At 35.6% G+C, this 12,057-nt stretch overlaps 1 protein-coding gene across 1 annotated transcript in view; it reads left to right on the forward strand.

Moving 5' to 3' along the window:
• LOC111424736 (transcription factor pangolin) overlaps nucleotides 1-12,057 on the forward strand; it is a 169,586-nt gene that overhangs the window by 119,923 nt on the left and 37,606 nt on the right. Inside the window, exon 4 of the mRNA XM_023058410.2 lies at nucleotides 2,920-3,067. Within this exon, the coding sequence (XP_022914178.1) occupies nucleotides 2,920-3,067 (148 nt within the window). The remainder of the gene's footprint in view (nucleotides 1-2,919; nucleotides 3,068-12,057) is intronic.

The raw sequence follows: 12,057 nt of genomic DNA on the forward strand, positions 1-12,057 counted from the left end.
AATTAGTATGTATTTACTAGTTGTTATATAATTGTGCCATTCACAATATACATATACAGGGTGAGTCAGAAAGAATGGGAAATTCGAATACCGGAGACACTAGACACCAAAATATGACGATTTAACCTAACATCTCTTATAAAAATGTCGGTGGTTTTCAAGGCTTATTTCGAAATTTCTTAGATACACAAAAATGGTGAATTAGAACCAGAAATTTGAAGGAGCTTTCAATTCTACACAAAAAAGATAATCTTGCTTATATTGTCTAAGTCTACTGGTTTCCAAATGCTTTTAATTGTTTCAAAATAATTTTAAGGTTAATATTTAAAATCAATAATACACAGTAACTATAGCAATTAGTAACGATAATAATCGATAACAATAGAATATTGTGACCATACTTATTCAAAAATCCAGTGGATTTAAATCTGGATTTCTCACTATTAAAAAACTAATTATGTCGTGTCGTTTTCAAATTGATAATAACTTTATTGGTGGTAAAAATGATTATTGCACACGGAAATTAGACCAATGTTGACAATTAACAAGCAATTGTCGAAACATATAAATAAATCAACTTTGCTTATGTTAAAAAAGAAAAATTTTAGAAAAAAAAATACATTTAAACATTTAAAAGTATATAATTCGAAAACCGATAGATTTGGACAATTTAAATAAGAGTACCTTTTTTGATGTAAAATTGAATGCTCTTTGTGATTTGTAGCTCTTATGGGTCGTAGCTCGACAGCCAAAAAACTTATGATTTGATTTATCAAACGAGCATAAAACTACCAAGTTTTATGTTAATAGTACAAAAAGCTTCAAAATTATCAAGAAATTTCTCCTCGAAAACCACTGACATTTATATAAGAGATGTTAGGTTAAATCGTCATATTTTGGTGTCTAGTATCTCCGGTATTCGGATTACCCATTCTTTCTGACTCACCCTGTATAAATAGATATGTTAGTGCAAAATATGTGGCAGATACATGAACTAATTACTGACATACGTTGTAGTTTTTATCACACAGTGCAACAACAGTATGACTAAAGGACTACATACTCTGTATGTAGTCCTTGTATGTGTAAAAGACTTGAAACTGCACAGTGTTTTATAAAAAGGTTGGAAAACTTCACACCAATGTCTTTACTTCCATCTCTTGGTGATTAGACATTTGAATCTTTCTGCAAACATGGGTAAAACACAGTAAAACATGCAAGAGTGCACTGGATTCATTGCACACCGGACTGGTAACGCAACAGAACAAACACACTTTCTGCAAGAATGAAATATGTTGTCATTCAATTCCATTACGGTAAATAATAAATTTACCGAACCTCAACGTAATGGAATTACTTGAAAAATTGTAGCTAACGTTTCTGCACAAGCTATTATCGGTGCTTATAATCTGCTATTGAAATTCCTAACATCATCGACTTGTTATTAGTATTTATGCACTGAGGACATTTAAGTTTTGCCTTGACCAGCACCGTCTTGGTCATTTAGGCGTTAGTTCCTCAAGTTCAATTCTGCCATGACCTCTTTCATATAAAGCTGCATCATCAAAAGCAGGGTGTTATAGACCCTTTAGATAAATGTTGCCAGCGATTGCTTTATCTGCCCTGACAGTAATTTCGGTTCCTGATAACAACGACATAAGTTATCAAATGTATTTGAAATGTCAATATTTGCACATCTTTGCGGTTTAGCCGCACGTCTCTAAAAACGGCTAAACCCGAATGATTCTAGTTCTAGGTACTGTGTTAGTGTGATGTTAGTTCTAGTTTTTGCACTGTCACTAGAACTAACATTAGACCTAGAACTAGAAATATTTGGGTTTAGCCGTACGTCTCTTAAGACGGCTAAACCTTTATACAATAAAATCTGGTTCAGAACGGATGTGCACAACATTAATGTCAGGTTTCGCGAGCACCAAACCAGAATTCGTCAAGCAAACGTTTAGCTACTATATGTCTAGTCTCTGGAACAAACTACCCGAAGGATTTATTAAACTATTTTATCGGCAGCAGTCACTCTGATATATGCTCGCGTCCCATCCACATTAGGTCTCATTTACCGTGTATATTTTTATTTTATTTTAATGTTTTCTTTGCGCATTTCTGTGAGAGGATGACCATTGCCAGTTTTGCCAATATGTGTATAAATGCCAGCTCTTTATTTCGTAATGCTTTCGCCGCATGCTGGTAATATTATTATTAATTTTGTCAGGTTTTCGGAATGTATTATAGGTTAAGTAGTAGAGCAGTCTCCGGACTGAACCTCACCTATACATATAGCAAATCATGTTAGTTCTAGTTTTAGTTCAATAAAAATATGCAACATAGTGATATCTTATGCTAACTGGCACTACCTATCTCTGTCACTAGAACTAACACTAAACCTAGAACTGGAACCATTCGGATTTAAACTCTAACTCTTCTAATTCGGATTCTAAACTCGAATGATTCTAGTTCTAGGTGTTGTGTTAGTTCTAGTGATAGTGCAAAATTAGAACTAACACTAGACCGAAACTAGAAACATTCCGATTTAGTAGCACGATTAAACCCGAATGATTCTAGTTCTAGTTTTAGTTCAATAAAAATATGCAACGTAATGATATTTTATGCTAACTAGTGCTACCTACCAGCCGTTTGAAGAGAGGTATAGCTAAACAGAATGTTTCTAGTTCCAGATCTAGTGTTAGTTCTAGTGTTAGTCTAGTTTTATTTGTTATTCAGCGCAAGATTGTTGCATATTTTTATTGAGCTCTAACGGACACTGCGTTCCCCGTATTGATCCATTATATCGAGGTTTTACTGTAATTAATGTCAAATTATATGGTTTCTATAGAAATATATTTTTGTATATTGCATCTTAAGTGAAATTCACTGTATAAATATGTTATTATTTATTTTTAGGCCGGAAAAATCGGACTTGGACCGACCGGGCATCCCGGAGCGGCTTTGCCATTCTTCTGCCACGCCAATGGAGACCCATTGTCACAACCACCACCAGCCCACATGGGAATACCACCATATCAGTTGGATGCGAAGGCCGGCTCAATGGGTAAGTAACACTTCAGTAATTGCTTTCAAATTAGCTAAACTGAACTAATCGAGAATCTCTTGAGTAACTTGTTAACCAAATTATGTGCAACTCCTAAATCAGTTGAGATCCATTTGAATCTGACCGAAAAATATGATTTAAAATTGATGTCATGTCAATAAATATATATATGAAGCTGTGAGGGGTGGGTACGGGGACGTACTGGTAAAATTGGTGACGATGGTGGTGGCGGCGGAACGGCGGCACGGAGTAAATTAGATTCTCGAAGTTCAAAGGCGCGCCGCTCCTCTTCCGTCGAATTACGAAAACACCTCCGAGTCTTTTGACGAGGCGAAGAATAACGGTCGGGGGGCTCTCCGAAGCGCAAAGGGGGACGCTATACGCAAACGACCGGGATAATTAGTATAATGAGCGGCCGCGCGATCCGCCTCCTCTCGTCACTACAACATTCTCCTTTCCCCCCTAAACGCAATACCACGTTAAGATATTATTGAGCTTAAATTTTATGTTTTACAAATAACCACTTTTAAAAAAAATCTTTTGTCCTATTTTTTAATCTTTCGTATTATAGTAGGGAGCAAAATGAGGTCTATTCGTGTGTGCAATGGCTACTTAGGCTTCAGCGAAAATTCCGCCCATCGTCAAGGTTTTCTCTGGAGAATGAAAGGGCTTCTTCCCGAGGGCGGCCGTTTTAGTTTGCAAAATTGATGCGAACCGATTCAAACATTATGACACGCGCGGGGGGCGTTATACAATCGGGTTTGCAGAGCGCGCAATTCATGTTCCCGTTTACCAAGAACGGATAGAGGAAAACGGATAATTCACCGTTATTAAAAGGGTAGCGAATTGCTGGGGCGGTGCCGTCGCGACGACTAGAACTGCGGGGCCACGTCGTCCTTCTTGTTCCGACGCTCACCGACACCAATTATTATTTAATAAGGACGAAGCGCTTTTTTTTATTCACCGAACGAAATTAACCACCTTTTTTTTTACCGCGATAAAAAATTTTTTACCTTTTTCTCTCTTCATGGATGTATCGGCGACGACGTCGACGCTTAAGCCCTGCGTAATTATTAACTGGGTACTAGAGAAAGGGGGATTTGAGAGGTTGTACGTTGTACGGGGGGAGAGAAAAGGGTTGATTGTCGCCCGATCGTGTGCGTGTATACGAGACGGATCTTGTGACCCTCCTAGGGTGCAATCGATACTTCAGGGTTGAACCGAACCACCATCATTTACTCTTCTCCATGTTACATTAACAACTTTAAACAATTCTTACTTTTATAATTTCTATAAATAAATAAAATAACTAATTTAAAATAGTACTCATTTCTAGGAAAAGAATAAATAAAACGTAATTATTAACAACAAAGTAATTAAAAATATTTATCATTTCATTTATAAAGAATAATTAAAGTTCTTTAAATAACACTTGATATTTTTTCAACTCCAGATTTTATTATTTTCGTTATTAATTAATTTTCGGCTAGATTTAGATTGGTGTGACGAATTAATACGATGTAAAAGTTAATTTCCTGATTTCATCGCTCGGTTTTAAAAAGCTTTGTTTACGACGTAATCTAAATGCATAATCTAGATTTGAGATTTAATTAATGAAATAAAAAGATCTTGATTTTCTTTAAATTATTTCCCACACATTTCAATCATTTCTAATATCATTCTTTACAATACCTTTTCCATTAATTATTTATTACAATTTTCTATGGAAATATTCATGAAATTTTATTAGTAATTCGAGAACTATTTGATACTAAGTAAAAGTAACAAGAAAGCAAAAGCCTTTGCAAGAAACACGATATCTAACTAGTAACGTATTTCGAAACGGATTCCTCTTGAAATTACTACCACCAGCTAAGTCAAGAAAAAAAAGATTGCAAATATACTTCTAAATGATGTTGTTCTAAACGAAACAGAACAAAGGAAGGTAAGAGAACAACCACTACAAAAACTATTATTTTGAAGAACTCTTCTTTGTGAAAGCCTGTTTTAACATAGAAAGAACTTTAGTGGTCTATATCTCCACCAATGTACTTCTTGAAAGGGCGCTTCACGAAGAATACCATGAACAAGGCTGTAAAAGTAATAAAATAATCTATGTGCAAATATTGACATTTGAAATACATTTGATAACTTATGGTGTTGATTATCAGGAACTAAATATACTATCCGGGCAGATAACGCAATCGCTGGTAACGTTCATATAAATGGTGTATAATACCCTGATTTTGAGAAATCAGCTTTATATGAAAGAGGTAATGGCAGAATTAATTATTTTCCTACGAAACTAATGCCTAAATGAACAAGACGGCGTTGGTCAAGACAAAATAACGACTTAAATGTCCTCGTAGTATAAATACTAATAACAAATCGATGTTAGGAATTTCAATAGAAGATTATAAGCACCGATAATAACTTGTGCAGAAACGTTAGCAACGATTTTTCAAGTCATTTCATTACGTTGATGTTCGATAAATTTATGGTTTACCGTAATGGAATTGAATGATAACATATTTCGTTGAATTTTTCTTACAGAAAGTGTATTTGTTCCGTTGCGTTACCAGTTCAGTATGCATTGAATCCAGTGCTCTCTTGCATGTTTTACCCTGTTTTGCCCATGTTTGCAGAAAGATTCAAATGTGTAATTACCAAGAGATTGAAGTTGAGAAATTGGTGTGAATTTTTTCAAACTTTTTATAAAACATTCTATAGTTTCAAGTCTTTTAATAGTCAAAACTTACAACAATGCTGATAATTACATTGTAGCCAACGACAGTAGAATCTAACAGGACTGCTACATCCATTGTATTTTTGTAGTTCACTACGGGTTGGTTGCCCGCACTCTACGTCAAACTATTTGCCACGCCTGGTAGACATTAATAGACATTAATACGTCTAAAAACATAAAACTTCAAAAATAATATGAATATGTCTAGGATATAACCTTTAAAAATACACAGCAAACGCATAGACCATAACAACAGCTGGGCGTGGAAAATGGTGTGACGTAGTTTGCGGGCAGGTTGTCACAACAATGGATGTAGCAGTCCTGTTAGGTTCTACTGTCCTTGATTGTAGCATATTAGGCTGTAGCATATTCCTTTGAACATAGTGTTGTTGTACTGTGTGGCAAAAACTACAACATATGTTAATCTTCTGGGAACAGAGGCAACCAGTTTAACACACCATTTTTTTGTTGTTGGTGTAAATTGTGATGCAGCAATCCTGTGTCTAAAAGCAACTTGATCTAAGTCTCCATAGTTATTTTGCTTTCAATTGGTATATCAAAAAATGGTATATCACCTACAGGTGAATTCCTCTTTATTTCGGAGATATTGAAGGAATTAAAAAACTTAACAGTTAGTCTTGGCGATTTAACGTTTGACAAATTAATGATTTTTGTGCTGTCTTATTAATTTAAGCCATTATGTCGCATTTTACTAATCCAGGATATGGTTTTCGTATATGGTTTTTGCAATGGAAGTTGAAAAGTGACTCACGTCGTCCTGTAGAAAGAGATGGAAATTGGCACGCTGAAGCAGTTTTAAATGCAGTTAAAGGAAGTTCTTCCACCTGTACTCGTATAATCTCATACCATCTGATAGAACGGGAATCCCTCAAACCAACGTAAGGAGAATTCTGCACTATGATGGCCTTTATCCCTCCCTATCATTTACAAAAAGTCCAAGATTTACTTCTTCAAGATTTAGAAAATCGAGTACGGTATTGCCAGTGGTTACAAAATAATTTAGAAGTTATTTCATACATACTTTTTACGGATAAGGCCCAGTTTACAAGGAATGGTATTAACAACACACGTAATTCTCAAATCTGGACGGATCAAAACCCACACGAAACAATCGTTGTTAACCATCAATATCGTTTTTCCGTCAACACGTGGTGCGGCTTGTTAAATAATCATCTTATTGGGCCTCATTTTTTTGAAGGACGTCTTAGTGCAGAAATTTACCTTCACTTTTTGGAAGAAGAATTGCCGAATTACATGGAAAATATTTCTGTAGAAGCTCGTCGTGACATGTGGTTCCCATAACATGGGGCACCACCACATTTTGGGAGACAAGTGACGATATTTCTTAATAAAAATTTTCCGGAAAGGTGGATAAGGACGAGGTGGTCCTGACTTGTCGCCTCTAGATTTTTTTCTGTGGGGTTGCCTCAAATCTCGTGTGTATAGCAGTAATCGTAAACCAGATACACGCGAAGAGTTGATTGGCAGAATAGTTGAAGCTACTAATTCGCTAAAGAATGAATTGGCAGTAATTAACTGGCAATATTCTATGACACGAAAGATAGCTGCATGTTTAGAAAATGCGATTCTCATTTTGAACAGCTGCTGTAATTTTGTGTTAATTGACTTCATTTTTATTTTTTTTGTTTTTTTTTTCATTTTTATTTCGATATCTCCTAAACAAATATATCACCTATAGGTGATATAGCATTTTTTGATCGAAATGACCCACTGAATATATGGTATAAGTTTGTCGGTCGATTCACGGAACACCCTGTATATTGTGCATAGCACAATTATATAACAACTAGTAAATACATACTAATTATAGTTTTTGATTGAATTTAACGCCAATTGTAACTTATTTGCTGCAACTTCTTCATTATCTGCAATAGCCAAGTACGCTATGTCATCTGCGAATGTAGCTATTAATGTTTCTGGTATCTTATGAAGGTCGAAGGTGTAAAATAAGTACAGTGTTGAGCCAAGCACAACTTTTAGTCTTTTTAATAGTCACCTTTCAAATAATTTTGATAGTAACGATAATAATAATATTGGCCTATATGATGCAACATCCAAGGGGGGTTTACCAGATTTTGGTATCAGTATTATTTCAGCAACTTTCCACAACATATCTATTGAATGTGTAAGATGAGGAAAATACCATTTATTACAATTTCTCTGTTAACACCTTCTATTTTCTTGTTATATAAAATGATCAAAAAGTGGTTGCTGTAAACAAATTCATTTGGATGCCATTAATCGCTTTACTTCTCGTAGTTCTAATTCTTCTTTTCGCCACTTATCTTCTTGTATTCATGAAGATATAATACTCTGATAACACTTCTGAAAAACCAGTCTGATTAATACTAAATATCTCATAATGCAATACTAGTATAATTTAAATATGAAAATAAAAATACTTTACACATGTATTTCTTTTGTGTTTTGTAATTTTATGCGCTGCAAACACTTCCTTGTCTTTTATGTGTGGTTGTTGTAATTTTTACTGCGCACAATAAAAAAACTCGTAACTTTTTCATTAAATTTGTTCCTACAGGAAATGCAACCATTTTTTACTACTAGTAAATTTTTACCGTTTTTACTAGACCGAGAACTAGAAACATTCGGATTTAGCCCCACGTCTCTCAAGACGGCTAAACCCGAATGATTCTAGTTCTAGGGTCTTCTGTTAGTTCTTGTGATAGTGCAAAAGATCTAGAACTAGAAATATTCAAGTTTAGCCCTTTAAAAACGCACGACTAAACGAAATGTTTCTGGTTCTAGGTCTAGTGTTCGTTCTAGTGCTAGTGTTAGTCTAGTTCTATTTGTAGTTATAACGGAGTTATTCCCCGCATTAATCCGTTATATCGAGATTTTACTGAAATGTCAAATTATATAACCCTGGTTTCTATGAAAATATATTGATTAACGTTGATTAAGTTTTATAAAAGAAAAGGTGATTTAGTATGAAAATAATGAATCAAAATAGTTAAGCAACTCTAACAAAGAAATTATAAACAGGTGTTTTATCGTTAAGTATTATCAAGTTTATTGTTTCTAAATGTTTTTGTGTGCCACGCACAATTAATGTTCTTCTCGCATACATCCTGCGTTTAACCAGTTTTTCAAAGGCTAATACCGGCCCATCAATGGCGTGTGTTACGGCGGTCGTAACGAGTTATGGCGTTTTAACTACGACAATTACACTCTCTCTACGAATGAAACGCGATCCACGGCGCTACGACGTTTGTGAGGCAACGCAACGCGGTAGGGAAAATTTCCTAAAAGCACTAAAAACAAAAAGGCAACAATTTATAAACGACAATTTCGTGTCGATTCGATTAGTATTCGCAACGACTTGGTCGTTATAGATTGGACGAGGTCGATGGATTTGGCGCCAGTTAGAGAAGTGGCTTCTTAAGTTGTTGGGTTTAGTAGAGTGTGTGTGGTGATACCGAAAGGACACGCTTAACCCATTAAGTGTCCCGACAACAACCGGTCGTTCTTAAGACGGACGTATACGGAACTTTAGTATTCCATTACGCGTTTACCTTAATTATACCGAGAAGTATACGCGAAGAGAGAATTATGCTCTTTTACACCTTTTTCAGGTTGTAACATAAGACGATGTTATCGTTTTGTAACAAAAAAAAATATAGACGGTCATTATAAAACTTTAAAATTACTTCTTGGAAAAATTTCTTTCTACATTCTTTTTTAATAATGATTAAAAATATTTCTTGGATTTTATGGCTCCTCCACCAAAAAATCCTATAATCATAACAAATCCTATACTAACTAGCGCCAACTCTGTGCTCTGTAGTGATAGAACTAGAATCATTCGGATTTAGCCGTCTTGAGAGACGTGCGGCTAAATCCGAATGTTTCTAGTTCTCGCTCTAGTGTTAATTCTACAGTGTGTTAATTAATTATCGTACCGGACGTAATCCTTGCAAGTATGCAACCAATATTACAGTGTTGATATTGCAATACACGCTTTGCGTATTTGGTTGCATTCTTGCAATGATGACGTCGGGTACGATAATTAATTAACACATTGTAGCTTTGCACTCGCACTAGAACTAACACAAAACCTAGAACTGGAGTCATTCCGGTTTAGCCGTGCGTCCTCAGACGAATTGTTAAAAAAACATTATTGTTTATTGTTTTTAGGGATTAGAGAAGCATTTAGTGCACATTCTAATACTATGCTCATTACAGATATTATTTTTACAAGTAATACATATCATTGTGCTTTTACGATCAATACTTGCGGGACATACTGAGCATCTTACTCTTAATTGTTGTACTTGTGTGAGCGGCTGGCGGACCACATATATCAATAAATCTACTCATACACTCCCGGACAGTACGCCGTAGGTTAGGGTTAGTAGATCTTCTCTGCATATGTGGTATCACTAGTTCCTTCGCTAAATCTTTCAAAAACATTCTGCGCTTGTGAGTCACTCCTATGTTGTAGTTTGGATGTTCCTTCGTAAAGACTATATATGCATTGAGTGCTGCAACATCAACGATGTTGAAGAAAAATGTCATGGGCCATCGTTTACTTTGCCTCTTTGTTTTATTATAATGAGAGATGATTTCAGGCTTCCTCTTAGCGTCGTCATTGATAGATGCGTCGTAGTGCATGGTGCTTAGTAAAATTACGCATTTGTTCTTTTTACGTGCGTAACTTACCATGAATACGTTATTTTGAAAACAAAACAATGAAGAGTAGACTGCACGATCTTTTGAAGCTTTCATTTCTTTCGGAATGTCACGCTTATTCTGACGTAGTGTACACACAACAGTAATATTGTTATCCAACAAATAAGTTGCTAGCGGAACACTAGTGAAGAAATTGTCTATCGTGCGATTACGGCCAGAATTATGAACGCTATTCAATTTATGTGGAGGTTCTCCGGGCTGGCGACCAACATAAATTAAACCATCCAAAGCATAACCAGATGTAGATTCACACATCCAAAATATTTTAAGTCCATATTTTGCCGGTTTACTTGACATATATTGAACGAATGTGCATCTACCTCTAAATGAGTTGTTCATCAATAGTTACATTAGTATCAGGTATGGCACAGGTTTTGCATTGCTGAATGAATAAATCCCAAATGTAGGACACCATTGCTAATTTATCGGTTTCCAAACGCGCATTCCGGGTTCTCTTGTCGTCAAATCTGACGAATCTTCGTATTTCTTCAAAGCAAAATATGGACATTGTGGTTCGGTATATAGGATTGGCAAATTCATCACAAAATAATTCTCTCGCAGGAACATCCCAGCTTCTGTCAACACTCGCATGAATAAGTAAACCACAAAATACAAGAAATTCATCAACAGTTACATCTTTCCACGGTTTTCCTTTTGCTCCATAAACACGTTTGCCCTCTAAATTAGTACAGTTCACAATTTCTTGTACAATAACTGGAGTTACAAATAACTGAAACGCTTCTTTTGGTGTTGCAGCCATATGTTTCCTTGCTAGTCCTGGCGCACGCCGAATAATGTTGTGTGGTTGAATTTTATTTTTTGCTGGAGGTTCCAAACTCCATACCAGACCACTTGGAGCAATATAACCGCATCATGTAATCATCAACATCATCCTCTGAATTATCATCACCATGATCAGAACTGGATCCAGAATACTCGTCAAGAACCAATTCGAAATTTCTATCTTCTGTGTCATCATTTTCTGCTTCTGACACATCACTTTCTTCAGAAGGCAGATCATCACATTCAGCTGCCCACTGCACCAATATTTCTTCATAACCGGGGTCACCAAATCTCACGCTTTTCACATTCCTTTTTGACGCCATTATCATATGTATCTCAGAAGTTCACTTAATCCAACTTCTATTCCAACTGAATGAAAAACAGCTGCACCTACTTTTATACATCCAACAGTAATGCACGTTTTAACTTGCACAGGACGCACAATTCCGCGCAGCAGTGTTTGACAAATTATAACAACCCTCAACCTGTAATGAACAAGTTACAGCAGTTACTATAGACTTCGTCTATAGTAACTGCTAGTACACAGGCTTTGGAGGTCCGGTTTATGCAAATTTTTTTTCGATTGCTAATTACACTTGAATGTTTTTTAATCAAGTGAGTATTGACTAAAGACGTGTTTAGAGCATATCTAAATGCTCAAGCCGATTGAAATTATTTTAAGAAAATTAGGAGTAACTAAAATCTCAAA

This window comes from Onthophagus taurus, chromosome 1 (assembly GCF_036711975.1).
Source record: "Onthophagus taurus isolate NC chromosome 1, IU_Otau_3.0, whole genome shotgun sequence".
In the NCBI taxonomy this organism is placed as follows: domain Eukaryota; kingdom Metazoa; phylum Arthropoda; class Insecta; order Coleoptera; family Scarabaeidae; genus Onthophagus; species Onthophagus taurus.